This window comes from Pomacea canaliculata, linkage group LG6, assembly GCF_003073045.1.
Source record: "Pomacea canaliculata isolate SZHN2017 linkage group LG6, ASM307304v1, whole genome shotgun sequence".
Classification (NCBI taxonomy): Eukaryota; Metazoa; Mollusca; class Gastropoda; order Architaenioglossa; family Ampullariidae; genus Pomacea; species Pomacea canaliculata.
Window position 1 is genome coordinate 798,459 of NC_037595.1, and position 19,151 is coordinate 817,609.

At 39.4% G+C, this 19,151-nt stretch overlaps 2 protein-coding genes across 3 annotated transcripts in view; one reads left to right on the forward strand and one right to left on the reverse strand.

The window, feature by feature from the left end:
• LOC112566580 overlaps positions 1-3,789 on the forward strand; it is a 29,144-nt gene extending 25,355 nt beyond the window's left edge. Inside the window, exon 4 of one of the 2 annotated variants that reach the window (XM_025242812.1) lies at positions 1,783-1,883. In XM_025242812.1, the coding sequence (XP_025098597.1) occupies positions 1,783-1,793 (11 nt within the window). In that variant the 3' untranslated portion in view covers positions 1,794-1,883. Of the gene's footprint in view, positions 1-1,782 lie in introns of both variants that reach the window. The other variant, XM_025242813.1, reaches the window with a different exon arrangement.
• On the reverse strand, positions 3,579-12,650 carry LOC112566583 (E3 ubiquitin-protein ligase UHRF1-like). The gene is made up of 9 exons (XM_025242819.1): positions 12,494-12,650; positions 11,767-11,934; positions 10,483-10,591; positions 9,842-9,902; positions 7,544-7,656; positions 7,040-7,077; positions 6,548-6,701; positions 6,089-6,204; positions 3,579-5,501 (listed from the first exon to the last, which is right to left on the reverse strand). The coding sequence occupies exons 1-9, from the start codon at positions 12,578-12,580 to the stop codon at positions 5,253-5,255; spliced, it is 1,095 nt and encodes a 364-aa protein (XP_025098604.1). The 5' UTR covers positions 12,581-12,650; the 3' UTR covers positions 3,579-5,252.
• Positions 12,651-19,151: the final 6,501 nt, after the last annotated feature.

The following is a 19,151-nucleotide window of genomic DNA, read 5'->3' on the forward strand; positions in this document are numbered from 1 at the left end:
TTTATAGAGGTGAAGGATACAAACAGCCAAAGAAAAACATTATCAACATCATGTAATAATAATAATAATAATAATAATAATAATAATAATAATAATAATAATAATAATAAAAAAAGTGATTAGAAGATTGAAAGAAACTTATCAATCGACGGGTTTCCCAATACTTTTCAGTTAAATTTGTCTCTTCTTTGTCATAAAATATTAGTTTCATCTGTCCGCATTGCAATAAAAAAATTGTGAATTATTTTTGAAACTAATGCGCATAAATTATCGAGAGTTTAACAATTACAATTTTTAGAGCCTATGTTATAATACAGTTAGTTGTACAATCACACTTATACTTATTTTACATTCTAAGATTTAGTCCTATTATTAATAAAATATATAAACATGAATAATAATGATGGATAATCATGACTACATAATGCCATCTTAAAGATGATATGCATGAAGGTTATTCGTGCTTACTATTTTACACTTTCTGTCAGTCAAACCGTTTAATGTAATTAAGCCTGGTAAATATAACCCTCCATCGGCTGTTTTCACCTTATTTTTTATCGCCAGAATATCATATCTGACGATTAAAAGAAATTCCTAAGCGTCCGTACCTTGGAAACTGCAAACCCTACCTGCACTTTCAAATGTTGACATTAATTTCCTGCAGGCGGGGCGCAGGCACGCACACACACACACTTATCATGTACAAATAGAATTAACAGCTGTAGCAGACCCCGTGTATAAATAGAAATAACGGTAGTAGACCCCGTGTATCAATATAATTGACAGTAGTAGACCCCTTGTACAAATATAAATAACAGTAGTAGACCCCGTGGATAAATATAATTGACAGTGGTAGACCCTGTATAAATATATATATAAGAGCAGTAGACCCCTTGTATAAATAGAAATAACAGCAGTAAAGGTGATTTAAATTTATAAAGCACCTTTCCAAAAAATTATTGCCACGAGCGCTTTACATAAATTCTGTATATAGGTTATATTGGCATTTAACAGACACTCACTCCTACTAAAGACACTACTCACACAAAGTAAACACACTCACACACAGCAAGAGGTGTTAGAGGCGACAGGATTTTTTTTTTAAGACACAACAAGAAGTGTTAGGTAGAGGTGACAAATAGTATTTTGTAGACACGACAGGTGTTAGAGGCGACTGTAAACGAAGTAAAACGAACGAACGAAAGAACGAACGAAGGAAGCAACCAAGCAAGCAACGAACGAACGAACGAACGAAGCAACCAACCAAGCAAGCAACGAACGAACGAACGAACCAAACAAACAAACAAAACCCACACACAAGCAAAAATACAGCGACTTAGAGCAAATGTAACATAAGGCTTCGTCGGCATCAACATCGCCTTCCACTGTCAAACTCCGTTGTTGTACAAAATGTCAGGTGACATGTGGATTCTTGTTCAGATAAAAAGCACACTGCTTAGCTGTATCGCGCGGACACCTCCTGCTGTGGTCTTGATTAAAACAAAGAGCAAACGACTTCGGGAGGCTTTTGCTGAATTAGTGCAACATATGCTGTTAGTCATAGGTATGTCTACAAATTCCAACAATTCAAAACTTATTTAGAAGTGGTTTTCCCTTCCAGTGCTGACTCAAACAATAAACACGTATAATGGATTTGCCAGAGTAATGCAATTTCTAACGCTTCTCAATTTTACTTATGATCAAAATCACGAGAATAAATTTAAAGACAATATAATTCAATAAGAGAAATAAATGCCATATGTTATTTTTCAATGTTACCAGCCTCATCCTGATGACAGTTGTGGATTCAAGCATCTGGCCACCACCCCGGATGCTGCGCCCTACTTCATCTCACCTTGTCAAGCGACTACCTATGAAGCCACACCCTCGGGCTTTCTGCCTTTCAACGGTTACCCTCCCCAAAACCCGTGTCAGCTGAGTCGCTGAATGACGGGATACGGTCGCAGACTACAGAGACTGCTCAAAGACTGTGGCAGAAGGTAGAATTTCCACTTACAAGCCTCCATGTTGTATTTCACGTCTGTGCTTTGTGAAGCCGTGGTTCACTCGGACAGTTTCTCCTTTAAATTACTCACGATGCTGCATGTGGACAGGAAAGGTACAATCATGATTACTGCAATCTTGAAAGTGGTTAGACAATGGACAAAAGTGAACGTTTTGCTTAATATATATATATATGAACATTGTGCCGGTGGACAGACGTTCGCCTGTTTTGACACTGAACTAACCAAACATCCATCCTCCACAAAAGATGAGCTCAAAGGACCATACATTTATTTGAACGGCGATGTAATAATGTTGAAGACACTGACAGAAGTACCAAGTTCCCTTGTAGATAGCATATTGAGGCCGTGCGGGGTCAAACTCCATCTTGACCCTTGCCTTTTCCGACCCAAAGCTGGGCAGCTCTCACAATTTGCTGTTTTTTCAAAGGGTCGCGGATGTGGACCAGAAAATTCTCGGTTAGCAGATGTAAGAGGCCCTTCTGTTGGACTATTCCTTAGTCCGACACCTTAGACTGCTATCTCCTTTCTCATAGATGAATGTACCCCCCAAATTTTCGGAGGACAAACGGGTCTCTTGGAATCACTACATAATCTGACAGAACTAAAGGTCTTGAAGCCATTTGGCTCGGATGAACAAGGATTTGGGTGTGAAATGCTTACCCTTGTTACATAAAGTGGGAGTGGTTTACAACATTCCATCTTGATAACCTCCACTGCTCACTTCACACCGGCACATATGGACAAACACTCGAAGATGCGCATCACATCAGTCGGCAAGGTGGGTGACCATGGTTCATCCTATAGTGGAGATAGAACACTGCTCTGTGACCGGTCGGCAAATTTCTCTGGCTAGCACTGAACATGTACTTTGATATCTGAAGACATCTTTCACTGTCAGTCAGTTCATAGTAGTATTTGGTGTTCATAACATTCATTGACAGCAAACAGGTTTAGGAAGGAAAACCAATTGTAGACTAATGAGAAAGTAAGCTTTCTGACTACTTGTCCTGTCATCTCACTTGTTGCTGTCTTGATGGTGGTCCTTCCTCATGACCGGAACTAAAGTATTATGTACATTGTGTTTTGATGGCTATATATTATTAAGGGAAATGCTAAAGAATGCTCTTTATCCTGTCTGGCCGACTACATCGCTCAGCTAGAGCTGAACTATTCTGTATATCTTGTTTTGACTAATTTGTCAGTAGCAAAGCTGAAATATGCTGTGTATCCTGCTTGTTGCTCATCTGTTCTCACTGTCAAAACTAGAACATGCTGTACACAATGGCTACCCTACCTCATGTAGAGATAAATAGGCCAGAATCAGTGCTTTCCTGATGTCAACAGTGTCTGTGGGCATCTGCATGTTCTGCCACAACAGCCTTAGGTATGCAAACACTACAAAATGGTGGATTTCAGGGTAAAACAGTTAAAGGGGCAGATAAAATTAATCAAATAATAAGGGAGTGCATATAACCACATTTTCAGTCACACCCAACACTTTTGTTCCTCCTGCCACTGTGGGCAGACACAAATCAACAGTAAACAATTACGGACAGTCCAAAACCATATTCATTTCTTGCTACTTAGACACTAACAATGAAACATCGGAAGTATCTGTCAGCGTTGCCCTAAAACACATGCACTGGTCATGAAGTGTTAGTGATATTTGTTATGTTTGAACAAGCAACAAAGGACAATGTTGTCGCTTCTCTTGCATAGCTGTCTGCTACATGAATAAAAAGCAGAAAAGAAAGAAAAAAAACCAAAACTGTTCTGATTCAGTTTTATCCTGTGTACTTGAAAGGCCTTAGCCCAGCCCATTTCCTGTCTCCTTAACTTTATCAGGTAAATACATCCGCTTTTAGCATGTTTATTGATGTAATACATTTTAGCATCTTAAAAAAAAAAAAACAACAAAAGGAAATTTCTCATAAATTCTCAGTTGAAGATTTTTGCTTTTAGAAGAATTTGTGCACTCACTTAAATGTGAATTGCTGCAATACAAAATTGACGTATACTGTTTGCACAAAACAACCAAATGTTGCCAATGACGAAAAAGCACCTCATCAGTAATATTGCTTAGAGTGTGAAAACCACACATCATCCCACAGACTTGTTAAAAAGCAGCAATTAACTCCCAACAAAGACTATCATATTGCCTAAAGGCAGTTTATTTTTATATATACACACGAGACCACTATCAGTTAAAATTTGCAGATAATTATCTTAACTTCTAAAAACTTGGCTTTCATAATACTGATGTCTATTACCTTCTATGAACTGTTTTGTGGGGCAAATAATCTCTGTAAACCAGGTCATCTGACAATCACATGCTGTTAATTCTAAGACAACACAATTACTTTCTGCCCACACTGTTTTAATCCTGGCAATAATGGCATACCTTGATGCTAGTTTCTTAAGATTGAGTGAAAAAAGCTCCTTAATCTTCAGAGCTATAAAACCAACAGATAAAAAAATATTCCTGCAACATAGGAATTAAACTCCCAACTGGAAAGGGACAACCAGAACCTGCTCCACATGGTGATTAGGAACAAAAAGGAATTAAAATCGTTATCATTATTCCACGCCTAATATTTCACTTAAAAATGAAAGGCAAGCAAGGAAATAAGCAAGTCTGCCTATAGTAATCCCAGAGAAATATATCTGAGGCTATATAATTGTGTCAATGGCAGCTACAGGCAACACCACATTTGTTTTTTTTTAAGTTAGCTCATCCCAGAAACCACAGGGGAAGTAATCTAATGTGATCCACTGGGTCTCGTGCATGGTAAGTGGAAAACAAAACCATCTCCTGTTAATGTTTACTTTTCATAATAAATCGTGAAAAACAGAGCCAAACCATCTTCTTCTAGTTTTTACTTTCCCTAATAAATTATGTGGAAAATATAGTCGATCTCCTTCTACTGTGTTTACTTTTGCTAATAAATCAGGAACTCATTTCAAAGCAGCTGCTGGGTGAGCAGGAGCGTTATTCAGTCACAGGTTGGAGAGCCCTAATCTCAGCAACATTCTGTTCTACAGCCAATAGCTGTACTAACCACTAGTCTATGCTGTCCCCCCAACATTCTTTTTTTAAACACAATCCCCAAAATTATTTCTCTTCATGTATGTTGTAAACAGCAATACTCACGACAAATATATCACTTTCTAAAACCTTTATGACAACAGCAGAGGTTAGGATTTCATTCTAAGCTGCCACAGTCATCAGATGTCTTTTTTGGTATGAGACACCATCGTGCTTAGACCAACAAGATCATCACCGGCAGCAGCCAACATCCCAACTACAGTGTCTTTCTTGTTAGCATTTATATCTAGTAATCCATCATCCAGTCTGCTGGTAGTTTGATTTCCAGCATGAGACACCATTTCACTCAAATCAGCTGCCTCACTGCTTTGACTGCAGCCATCTGAAGAAAAACCTGAATCCAGAGATTTTGCTGGTGATGGAGGATCCTACAGACAGAGAAAGCACATATCAACATAAGGTTTAATCTTTCAGGATACCTGGCATTAATCTCAAAGGATATATTCATGCTAAGATTTATAACTGTATTTCAAAAGACCTTCATTTGAGTAAAGGGATCACAGAGCCAATCAATAAACTCTTGAGTAAATTAACTCAGAGGTTACTGTAATAATGTGATTAACAAGCCTCAAGCCTGATACAAGTCACCAAGAACAAGAACAACGTTGATCATGGAGTGCAGAACTGCTCAGATGGTTTGCAAATTTTGATTATACCTTCCACATTGTTTACAAATACAAAAAAAAAAAAAAAAAAAAAAAAAAAAATCGAAAGAGTAATTGTTCATGTAAAAATAAAATGGTGTTCTTAATGCTAACAGAAATATGAAATACATGTAGATGTACACTGTTTGGTAAAAATCTAGCTTATAAAAATACAAGAGTTTAAGGGTAAACATGAATCTGCTTTATCTCTATACTACGTCTATTTAAAAGGCAATATGATAAGAGACCATTGCTTTTTATTAAAAAAAAAACAAAACCAAACACACACACAAAAACCAGTCTCTACAAACCTCGACCAGTTCCCACGGTGGAGCAACCTGGTCCGGGCAACGCTGCAAAGCAAACTTCCAGACCCCAAAGCCTGCCACACCTTTTGTGAACCAAAACTTCTGTACTGTGTATAGCCCTGTTTTGACAAAATTAGATAAATGTAAGACCCAGGGAGCTGGGAGTGACCCACTAAAAGCAAAAGGCGCCAGCTTGTAACTCTTCTTTTTGCAGTTATCTGGAATGCGAGTACAATATTCAACAGCACAGGAGTGTTGCTTAAAAAATGAAGTTTTAGACTTCTTGAAGTTAACATCAGCAATGTTTCTTCTAACTGTTGTTATCTATCACAAAACATAGTTTTAACACATGAATTTTCTCATTTAGACAGTTTTACAAACACATAAATGTCTTTCCTCAAATCTGATGAATAAATGCCTTGCATTCTGGAAGCCCAAGATGGTGACTTTTCATACACTCACCGTCATAGCGATAGCCAGTTTCAGGTGCAAAGGGACTCTTTAGCTTATAGCCACGGATAACTCGCACTGGATTCCCGCTTGTCTTATTTTTACTGAGTGCAAGGTTGCCTCGGGTCAGTTCCTGATTTTTCGACTGAGGGGCTGTTCTCAGGTTCTGCCATCATCAACAGACAATAATACACTTGTACCACATGGTTTACACTTCACAATGGCCATGCCAAACGATTAGTCAAAATGACTAACTATAAAAATGTATGATGACCCAAACAGTGAAGAAGACAGCTGGGACTGGGCAAGTTAATGTATATACAGGCAATAATCAATCTTAACACAGCAATGAGATGAACAGGTTCATTCTTCAGGTGTGACAACTGAGGTTTACAGCAATCTGCTGATGTTTTACATGACTGTTGCATTTTGGCTGACAACTGACTGACTAAGCAAACATTCTGACTGACAACTGACCATGCAAAAGAAAGAATTGTGTTTTACCTTTGGGTTGTTCTTTGTTCCCTTTAGATCTCTCCCACCTGAAAACAAATATTTCCACAGTAACCATTATACTGTACTATGTGGGAATTGAAATGAGATACTGTCTTCATGCTAAGCCATAATCAGTTAATTGTGATTGGTAAAAATAGGTGATAGGGAAAAAAACAAAAAAACAACTGAAGTTGTAAGGATCAATTTAAATCAGAAATTGTGTCAAATAACCTTTATAAAGAACACTATAAATTATCATTTATCCCATATTCTTCAAAAAGTGGGCAAATGAAAGTGCCTGTTACCATGAGAGGTTATCAATTCAGACCTTGGCTGTGGCATAAATACATTCTGGCCTCTGCTTATGGGGCTGGAATAGTAACCCAGTCTATGCTGATGACTAAAACATAAATACCTGCATAAAACTTCCCACAACCGAACTAAACTTTGTTTTGAAAAAAAAAAAATGCGTTGAAAAGAATACAATAGTAGGCCAATCCTTCCCACACAAACCTTCTCCAGTGTAGGTGAAACAGTCTCCTAGGTCAATATCATCCTCATACCCTCCAGACAGTGCTATAGAGTAAGCTCCTTCTTCTCCCCCATGGATACCCGCAACAGGAGGTCTGCACATCATACCAAATACTGTAAAACATAAAGGGGAATGTACATCATGCCAAACACATGACAACTTGAAAAGGAGAAGAGGATAGTATAATCTACTAAACATATCACAACTTGAAACACCTAACAATGATGTGTTGACTGTCAAATACTTGTTAAATACGATCATCTTTGTGAAAGCTACTTGCAAAAAGTGAGTTGGCTCACTGTAACGGATAAGTACTTAGTAGAGGGGGTTAGGAGGGAAGATCGACAACCGTGGTTGATCTGATTTAGGGTAGTGGGCTGGAAGTTGTTTGCCCTTGAGCAAATGACGTAAATCGTGATGTCAAAATAAGGTGACGTAAAAGATAGAGGAAAATAACGTTAGAGAAAGAAAATGGTGGGCAGAGAGCTAACGGCGGAACCGAAGTGGGAGCTGGTGGATTTTCTCGGGACTTTCTCGCTACTGCTGCGATAGCGGAATAAGTATTACGGAAAGTAATACCGTGGTTAAACTACAAGTGGATGTACTTCACAGGTCGTGAGTCACTGTAGTCCGTGTCCGCACCGTGGGGGAGCTCAGTGGCTTGGGCATCCCGCAGTACAGTTTCTTGGTGGGGCCAAGAAACCACACACTGGCGTAAGCGAGAAAACAACGGTCCCAGAACGGAAAACTTGGTGCAAGACTGGTGCACCGACCTCCATCTGTCGCCTGGAAGGGACAGTTCTTAACAGCCGGAGAGTAAGCGCCGGTGGAGGAAAGGTTTCCTCCCGGCCTTCAGCCAATCTAACATCATTCTGCCAAACACCTAGGAGGCGGCCGCATGCGCAAGACCGAGACATTCTGCTTGTAAACTGTTGGTACCGTAAAAACCATTTATTTTTAATAATAAATAGACTTCGTGGAAAGAAGATCAGTGGGACTAATTAGAATAGAGGACTTGGGAGGGTCTCAAAGACTTTAATATAAAAGGTTAAGGTTTCATCAAGAACGAACATTTTCTTTTTTTTATTCTTCATCGGTGACAATATTTATGAGAGTCGATTTTATTGTTAACTTTAATAGTACGTTGGATGAATGATAATATATTGGTAATATATCTTGTGTGGCGAATGAAGGAGTGAATCTATGAGTGTTGATACTTTGCCTTTGTTTCATTTGACATTGTATTTGAATTGAATAATTATTCGTGCCTCTAAGAAGGTATGCCCACCCTCAAGCGATCAGGATATTTTGGTTTGTGGAAAGAATGCGCGTGTCCGCGGACGGTCCGTGACACTCACTGAATGAGTTAGTGCAACACTGCAGTCTACAAAACTGTGCTTATCAAGTCTGTCAAGCCATTGTGCTGGATCCTGAGGCAACATTGCTTATCTATAAACCTGCACATCAAATCTGTCAGCAAATTGTGCTGGCTCTCAACACAACACTGCTGTCTACAAAACTGCACATCAAGTTTGTCAGCAAATTGTGCTGGCTCCCTTACAGTCAGCTTTTGTATTACTTCATGTTACTTTATACTTCCTTTATACATATTACTTTATACTTCCTGCAAGACATTGTTCCTCTACATGAAAATTTCTGATGACAGTCAGGGCGGTGTCTAGCTATTTTAGAATTAGTCTATCCTAAATACCTATTCTTTTCAAAAGAAATGCATTTGACACAAGTCACTATCAAATCGCTAATGACTGTAAGATGGTGAGTAGCTCTAATAATTTCTGTGATGTATTCTCAACACAGGCTGGCATTGACATTTTTCTCAAAATCTGCTGTGAGTACAGTCCACAAATATAAAAATCGCAATTCAAACTAGTTATGAAACAAATTTGCCTTACCTTCCTATAGTTATATCAACCTAACATTCTAATGCAGAATGTGGTTAGCAGGTTCATTGACTTCTAATATTCTCTGAGATAAGCATTAAGCTTAACTTTTAAATTTTATAATCTTTATTATGAAACTTAAAAAAAATGAGCACTGCAGAAATATGAATTATATTAACAGATTAGTATTGCAAATTATTCAGGTGAAAACTAATAAAAATCAGCACTGTCAGGTCTGAAACCAAGACATCTTTTGTGTACAGGATAAAATTATCCTTGGAAATAAGAGCAGTGTAAATGTGTATCTATTTTTGCTGTAATGCAGTCTTTCTTCCTACTCCCTCCCAATCAACATGCATGTTACAATCTGTCCCTCACCTGTGTACACCATCACGGGAGCACTCCATGCGTGTCAGCCATATGGTGCCAACAGGGACCCCTGAAAAAACATAATAAAAACGAAGAAGAGAGGCATATAAAAGACTAAATGATATGACAAATAATATACACAAGCTACAGATAGGGCCAACAGCATGGTCGTCTTAAATCTAGTCGGTAAAATTCTTTTGGCAGAAGGTATGGTGCATATCTAGCATCATCAGCTTGTGAATAAATAATGCCATGCAATCTGAGCTAAAAGCACAATTTATAGTGAGTTATGTCAACTTAAAAAAAAAAGTAAAGGAAAGTATATACAGAAATTGCTTACAAATCAAAATCCCCCACTCCCCAATAATTATTTATATTGGTGGTATCATTAACAATGAGATGTCATGAAGTGAGACAGTGGATAGTCTTAAAAAAAGAAGAAGGGACATTATTCTCAACTGTTAATAATCTCAGTCACAACTCAATACCCACATAAATGATGGAACTTTCATAAAATGTTTGTATTGATCTTTTGATATGAAAAGGAAGTGATGATCAAAATAAATCTACATTTTACTAAACATCAGGAGTAGCAAATTTTTTTTTATTGGTAGTTCTGCTTTATTTTGATAGCAGTGTAAAGGTCTTACCTGGAACGGGTCCATACCATTTGGGACGGTCAGGCATAACAGGTATAATCTTGCATGAGGCTTTTTCAACTTGAGAGAGATCATCTTCAATGATGTCTGTACCTGCGGGCTACAAGTCAGTTTGACATCCTTATGTTATTGACAAGTCTATGCTTAAGTTTCTCTAATACCTATGAAAGAAATGTTAAATAAACTATGAAATGATTGCACTTGATGATGATGATGTCTATTTGTAATGCGCAGGTATCCATTCAGAAGAATGCTCATTGCGCAGCAAAAAAAAAAAAACTTAACTGTGACAGAATAATTTAAGAGTAATTTATGCACCTTAAGAAATTTAGGTGGAATTTTTTTGTTCATTTAAGAAACAAAAGGGAAAAAAGTGTATAACAATGATCATCAGACGTGAAAATATTTGAAGGCGTTTGAAAGGTATTAACTACTTTAGTCAATAGCATATTAAAAGACAAGTAGGGTGTAAATTCTTTCTCTAATAACATAGTAAAGCTTAGCACCAGATACTATGTTCCACAAACCTGCGTGAATATTCTTCTTTTACTTTCAAGATATATACCTATAAACATCACCATGCAAAGAAAGAAATCAAAATCATGTCATAATACAATAATAATCTAATATGTAGATCACACTTCCCAGTGGCAACCTCCGTGCACTGTACACTGTACACGGACATTCGAAATGCCAAAATGACAGCTGTCAACACCTTTCGAGCGCTTGAGAAGCCATGTACAGGTCTGTACAATCCAGTGTCAAAAACTTGGAATCCTAGCATTTTGTGCAGCTTAAGCGAATTTGCAGATTACTGGACCACGACTTAATGGCCCTACACTGTATATAACACAAAAAGTATTGGACCCAATACGGATCCGTGTGGGACACCATATCTCAGGACAGAAACATCTGAGTAAACACCATTCAGACACACACAGTCTGGGTGTGGTCCATGAGATAGGATCAAAACCAGGACAAAGCAACATCATGAATACCAAAAGACTGCTGAAGTCTGTGTCGAGGTACAGAGAGGTGATAAAAAAATCTTCTAAAATTAGATAGTAGGTGATACAGTATGTGACAAATTTTTTAAATGAATGTGTACTGTTCTTAAAAATAGTATCATTTCAGTGGTTTTCAGCATGACATTATCCGCAATATTCTTGAAAAAGGCAATCTGGAGTTTTCAGAAAGATATGTAATGTATTGATTTTACATGAAGTTGTTTCATCATACCTGACCATGGTTAGTGCTTTCGTAAGTGCAACATACCTGTCCACGAAGTCGAGCTGATAAACGTCGCACATCTCGAATGTATCCACTGTTTTCAATATCTAAAGATGTATGTTTAGTAGTTTTTGTTTTCTTTGTAGGCTGGTATGTGTCATCCTCTGATTGACGCTTTATATTTTTCTTGATAACACGCGGCGTTGGTTTGAACTGAAAGTCATAAAAATGGTTCCAGCTTATTAAAATGGTTATGAAAGTAGCAAGTTCTCAAAGATTTTGTTTCACTACACATGCCACTGAAATAACGAAAATGTGAAAAAGATGGGAATTTGACAGGTCATAAAAAAGAGAAATCTGTGGTATCGAAGCGTAGACAAACTGCAAAATGTGTTACATTTGGGGTCAAGTGAGGCAGAAGGGTGTATCTTGTAGTTTCTTGTTTTCGTGCATCAACTAAGCACAGCTGAAAGTTGCGATATGGTTATCTAATCACCATGCACCTTCAAAAATAGAATTTCGTGGACAATAACGGCTAAATCGTCAACTTCTCCATTACAAATAAAGTGGTAACTTCAACACATAAGAATAAACAGAACACAAAATCTACTAACTATAATTAAAACTACAACTACTAATTAAAATTCAATTAAATAAAAGAAAAATTTTGTTATCAACGGTCGTAAGTACAGACTACTCCCGTTAGAATTTGATCGTCTTTAAATCTCATCATCACTGCACTGAATGGGTGCTGAAACCAGTGATTACAAACCGGATTACACAGTCCAAGTTCTGCTAGTATACGCTTGTTATCTTCTAGATTTTTGCGACGGATCTCATGGTAATCACAGGACGCCATGGCTCACACAGTTGCAAGGCGTTGCCCCCTCCACACTACATTTCGCGCGCGCTTTGGTCATGTGACTGTCATGTGATCATTAAAAACATCCCAATGAACGAAGTTTACGCGTAAACAAATATTTCTACACAATACACTGTCATTTAATGTATAACTAATATATTTGTTGATAAATTGTATAATCAGATATCAGGATTTACGCAAGGGGAGAGGGAGGAGTGGCGGGGGGTGCCGCGAAACTAACGAAAGTGTAGACACTCACAGCATCGTTGGAATCTTTTCCTCCTCCAAACCACACGAGGCGAGATCAACACTAGATTTTCTAAAATATACTTTCGTGCTAAGTACACCCCACTAGTCATTAATATTATATTTGACATTTGCTGTAAAACAAACGGCCTTGTGGATTATTCCAGATAGTTATTACCTCCCTTTGACTTCTTCTTCTTCTTCTTCTTCAAAAAAAAAAAACCAAACAAAACCTACATTTCTCTTTATTAAAAAACCCAAAACAACATCTTTCACTGGGTCTTGAGGTTCCAATATAATACACAATCTGTCAATGGCTCTAGATACATGGAAGAGAGAATTGCCACTTGGTCGCAGTACCACGGACGTATATTCGTTTGACTCAAATCTAAAATCAAAATCACATTCAGTAGCAATACAAATGTGAGGTTTCAATATAACGATATATAGCATAAGCTTCAACTGTGAAAACGTCTTTGCTATCAGCATAAAGCTTTCGACCCAAAGTAGTTCTTTATGCGAAACTCTTCGTCAAAAATACATAGTTTTGAGTACAAAACAAAGAGAGACAGTCGTAGCTCACAAAAGGAAAATTAAGGGTACTCTCCCCTGATATCAAGTAACATAACGCGGACATACAACCAAAATGCACATATAAATATAATGCTATTAAACAGTTCGGAACAAACATGACAAAATAGGAGACGACCATGGGGGGGGGGGGTAGCAGACTACATACGGCCACCCACTTCTCACATACCTCCCCCTCTCTCTTTTTCAGAGACGCAAAGCCATAAAGGTTGTCAGCTTGATCAGCCACAACCTTTCAGAAATAAAGAGACTCAGCGGTAGACATGGGAGACAACTCTGTCAGTCCTGTTTTCAGCGCACTACTGCATGCCCTCCCTGGAAATGTTTCTCAGTAATGTTGGCAAGTCACTTGCTCCATGAGTTTTCGTGTAAGTTTATCGTGTATCGACACGATCATCTAATGAACACTATGACTTAATAAACCAAATGAGTAAAATGAATGAGAATATCTTCTTTTGTTTTCTACACCCCCACCCCTGCCCAATGGTTGAGATTTTATTCTTCTTCACAAAGTGCAAACAATGCGGCAGAGGAACAGTGTGAGACAGATGACAACAATTACGAGGGTAATATTTTTTTTAAAAATTGGATCTAGCCCTTAATCTAAACAAGGAGAAAGAAACACTACAACAAAGCAAGGCATTAATTAAAGAAGACAGTGTTTTTGGCACACTGACTTGCAAACCTTGAATGTGATTAGTATGATTATAAATTTATCTTATTCTAAACATATAATCTCTTATGATTTCGATAAAGAGGTGGGTTATTTTGCAATGAGGTTTTGTTTCTTTGTCCTTTAACACTAACACCAGCATATACTGTGGTGCTACCATCGTGTACGCGCACGTGTGTGTCAGCATGGCTGCACCTCGAAATCCCTTTCCCTTGCCCTTATTAGTCCTCTTCTCTGGAACAGCAAAGAGGAACAGACTGAGTGGCGGGACACACCGATCGGTCCGGTCGCAGTGTATAGTAGTTCAGGGCTTCTGCTTACGCAAAAAATTGCGTACAGTACGCATTAAAAGTTCGGAGGACCCCTTCAATTTTCGTCAATGGGGTCCCCTTCAAATTTGGGCGAAAAACAGGGACCCCTTAAAAATCTGAAGAAGGGGTCCCTGGGACCCCAAAGAATTTAGTCTTAGCAGAAGCTCGGTAGTTAGCCTTATAAAATAAGGGATCAACCCGGCTACAACTTAAAAAGAAAATGTAATATAAATTGATTTCAGCAACTCACAATATTATGGAAGAGGGATGGCCACACTCTCGAACACTTGGATGTGTTCCACACCCTGATCTCTGATAAGAGAGCAAGGTGGTACCTATTCCATGCCCCGATAATTCTGATCAGAGAGCAAGATGTTACTTAGTTCGTAGCTCAATAACTCAAGAAGATTCTCATAAGGATGGACGCGGCACTTGTCGTGAAATGATTGCCCACGTTGGCATTTAAACAGACACGAACACACATGCACGCACACACACAAAATCCTAACTAAACAAACAGCGAAGACTACGACCTTTCAGTCACTTGTAAAAGCTGTTTTTCACCAGCAATCAGCAGACATGAGGAGCAACATCTGTTGTCACTACTCGAGTTCTGGAGATGATGGTGGTGGCTGGGGGACTGACAGTGTCTCGTGGTGTCGAGAGTGACATCACCCCCTGATGTGTAACAACCTCTTACACACGGCAGTCGAGCCTTGTTTATCAGAGTTGTCTGTGGCATTGATTCTTGTCATCGACAGCCTCTCACACACGCCAGTAGAGCTTTGTTTATCGGGATTGTTTCTGAGATTGATTCCTGTCATCGACAGCCGGTGGCGGGTTTCCTCAAGCGACAGGGGAGGGAACAAAAGTAGCTTTATTGTCCGGCATTTCCGCTCTTCCGGTTGTTTGATTACAAATCGATCATATTTCAGCTTCCTCCGTCTTCTCTAAGTGCTTGAAGCTATTTTTGGCATCTGCATCATCTGTTTTGTGACAGAGTGAGGCTGCAGAGAGGATGCAGGTTTTGGGCGATCACCTGTCAAGAAGAAGGCCCACATCTGTCCACCCAGTCTCCGAGCTAGAGGTGGGCCTGGTGTGCAATGTTCTTCACTCTCAAGCCTGTACCTGACATCTGCTCGACTACCCCACCACACAGTGTCAGCACCGGGTGCTCTCTCCAGGAGACGGTAACACGTGGTTGATGTGGTTTTTCATCTACTGTGGGGCAGTTTTGAGAACAGCCTCGAGTTCTGTGAGGTTGAGTACGTGTGAGGAATTTCTGGAAACAGGTTCTACCAGGCAGAACACATCTGTTACAATGTGGGAGGCGCCTCTTGTTCAGTCAATCTTAGGACAAAGTAGAGATGTTGGGTTGTGACAGACTTCAGCACGCGCACGATGTCGGTCGGGGCAAGACTATTGCAGTGATTGTGGAGCAAGGGGTGGTGAGTGGGATGTACTCGTGCACATGCACGTTCCTGACACGGGAAGGTGTCCAACGAGACAGGCTCGTGGTCAACTCTTTTTCCTCACATCGTCTTCACGAAATGCGTCAAAGGTAACACGCACTTTGTGGACGAGAAGGCAGACGAGAAGCTGAGGGATGCTCCTTGACACGTTGACATGGCGATGGCGCCATTAGCTGTCGGCGCAAGGAAGGTCTGGCGCGTGCGCCAACAGCAGCGTGTGAAAGGTAATGAGACATAATTAGCAGAGAGGAAGACAAGCATGTCGTGTTTTTCCTCCTTAATGCAATCAAGTTTAAATATTTAATAAATGACACGAAAATCTGCTTTCACGAGCTTTCTAAGCATAGAAAAAAAATTGAAACAGTACAGTCTCTCAAAGATATTCAGATTAAATCACAGTTTGTCATAAACACCACATAAATAAGCACTTATAAACACTGTACAGACATACAGACACGAAGACACAAAGACACACAGAAGCTCGTACGTTCATTGTCACAAGAATGTTCACATACAAACATAAAGGCGAGTGAACCTTAAAGGACTAGCGGGACGCATATTGTTTTGTTAATGAACAAACATCGCCTCTGCAAAGTAAACAACACAGACGACAGGATTGCATATGAATAAACATTATCCTTGCACGGCAAACAACACAGACAACAGGATTGTATATGAATAAGTTGGAAACTATATGTTAATGGTGTATCTGTGTCAGGATTTTCAGTGCGTGGTGATGTTTGTAGGTGTGTGTCTGGAGAACAGAATAGGGTATTCACAGAAATTATGGGAAATATGATCTTGCACCCAGTCATTGGAACATTAGTTTGCACCCCACTAGACCTTGAAGACATGCTGATGACCAGAAATGACATAACTTCCTGACTGATTGCCCATCTTTTTCTCTCCTCGTATCTAATCCTATATCTTCATTCTTTCTTAGTCGTTACTGTATGTGTCAGCTCACTAACGGCCACAAGCGCGTGACATGATGTGTGACACGATGCCTACACAGTAAGGTGTGTATCAGATATGATAGGCAATGAAGCAATCAATAATGTAGACATGAAAGAAGTCACATACACCGATGCTGCGTCTGCCAAGAAAAAAAAAGTATAAAGCTAAAAAGATTTAGAGCTTTCACAGGGAAAGAGAGTGAAAGAGAGAAGTATAACGCGAAAGTGATGCGAGCCAAGGATTTTATTTGTCTGTTTTTTCTGTTTTTCTGTGCGGGTAATAAAAGCCTGTCCCTTAAAAGCGCGCGGAGCCCGAGGGGAGATCGATGACGTCAACGTGGACCTGAGGGGCGCGAGTTTGCACACCCAGACATCACCGGCGTTTTCCTTCTTGGAGTAGCTGAAGGAGAAAATTGTTTTTAATTGAACGCTTCTGGTAACTGAACAAAATCACTGAAAACCGAAAGAGAGAAGCATGTGTCAGGTTGATATTGCTGAATATCCTGCAACTCAAATTGAAGGCATTTTCAAGGTTCACAAAGAATGACCAACAAGAAATGTTTTGCTCGGTCTATCTATTTTTCTGTCTATTAATACAGTTCAATACTCCATAGCTACAGAACTAAGATACCACAGTACTACATACACATACTACATACTATAGTCTGAACTATTTTGTCGAGCGTCAGCGAATGTTCCACTACAATGAAATACCTCGGACATATCGAACTGTTTGTAAGGGCCTGACATTGCAACTGTATAAAATATAGGAGCTTTGTATACAACAGCAACACACGAGTTTTGTGTATTGCCATTATACTATATTTATATATACTTGCAGCGTGTGACAAATGAATGATCATGATGTCTAGTGTTGTGAGTGAAGAGATGTGTAAACCTCTCCTCCCTGTCGTGCCTGCGGACTACAGTGCTCTCTGTAGTTGTGAGTGAAATATTGGCGAGAAAGACGCAAACTTGCAGACAGCTCGGGGACCAGTGTCCGAGGTTTGGTGATGTCTGCTCTCACACGACAGATGGATGGCAGGCCTGGCAGCTAAGTACCAGACATCACTTGCTCACCAGAGAGCCACGAGGCTTTGATCCTTGTATCATCGAGCTGCGCTTACAGTGTCAAGGGCCGTAAGCACCTTCCCTCCCCCCAATCCCCCTCCCCTCCGACTTGTGCAACCCTTATGTCAGTATGTGTGTATGTGTATAGGTATGTCTGTGTATATGTGAATTATATATACACACGTCTGTATCATGTCGGTGCGTGGGGCGCGCTGCATGTGTGCGAGTCTGTAATGTGGATTAACTGTTAACTGGATTAACTAGGAGGAAATCAAATTAACATACGACAATGCAAAAAAAAAAAAAAAAAAAAAAAAAAAAAAAATAAAAAAATATATAAATTGAAAGCTCAACAATAGGGTACTCTAGTATTTTAATCATACTTCCGTCTGCTTCTATATGGAAGTAAAACACTAGAGTAGTGTACACACATATATAAGTAAAACACTAGAGTACTGTACGAACAAATAGAAGTAAACAATAAAATACTGTACAAACACATATAAGTAAAACACTAGAGTAGTGTACACACACATAGAAGTAAACAATAAAGTAGTGTACATACACATATAAGTAAAGCACTGGAGTACTGTATGAACAAATAGAAGTAAAACACTAGAGTAGTGTACACACATATAAGTAAACAATAAAGTAGTGTACACACATATAAGTAAAACACTAGAGTAGTGTACACACATATATAAGTAAAACACTAGATCACTGTACAAACACCCGGAAGAGACTGATTGCTGATGCAGGGAATACCAATGCCTTCACTGAGCGGCTGACTGCGGGCAGGTGTGAACTGTGAACTGTGAACTGTGAACTGTATTTCATTTACCCAGAACGCTTTGTGCCCTTTGCTGGCAGAAGAACGCAAAAAAAAAAAAAAGGAATTTTCTCCTCCAGTTTTTGGGTATCAGTTTCACTGTCACAAGGGGAGGGTGTCACGGAGCAGCCTACACGCTACCAGTCAGGGGGAGTAAATGATTCAGTAGTTAATCACAGTTCGGCCGCTTGAGAAAAACGACAACGAAATCGATTGGTAATGTTTTAAGAGAACGCGGGCATAGGGTCAGAGGTCACAAGATCGATACGTTACTGGCAGCATCCACCCTCGGTGAACGTGGCCACCAAAACTGGGGTGGGGGTAGGGAAGGGGGTATTTGTTGATTACTGGAGTATTCTCCAGCACTGCCAGCGACTACAACCTGACGACGTCTATCCTCTTCAACATCGATACCACAG

Excerpts from the sequence above, each read along its gene's own strand:
- LOC112566583 (XM_025242819.1), bottom strand. The coding sequence starts at position 12,580 with ATGGCGTCCTGTGATTACCATGAGATCCGTCGCAAAAATCTAGAAGAT. Across the intron at positions 10,592-11,766 it reads CAGCTCGACTTCGTGGACAG|CCCGCAGGTACAGACATCAT; the intron begins GTATGTTGCACT and ends ACTGACTTGTAG. Across the intron at positions 9,903-10,482 it reads ATGGTATGGACCCGTTCCAG|GGGTCCCTGTTGGCACCATA; the intron begins GTAAGACCTTTA and ends ATGTTTTTTCAG.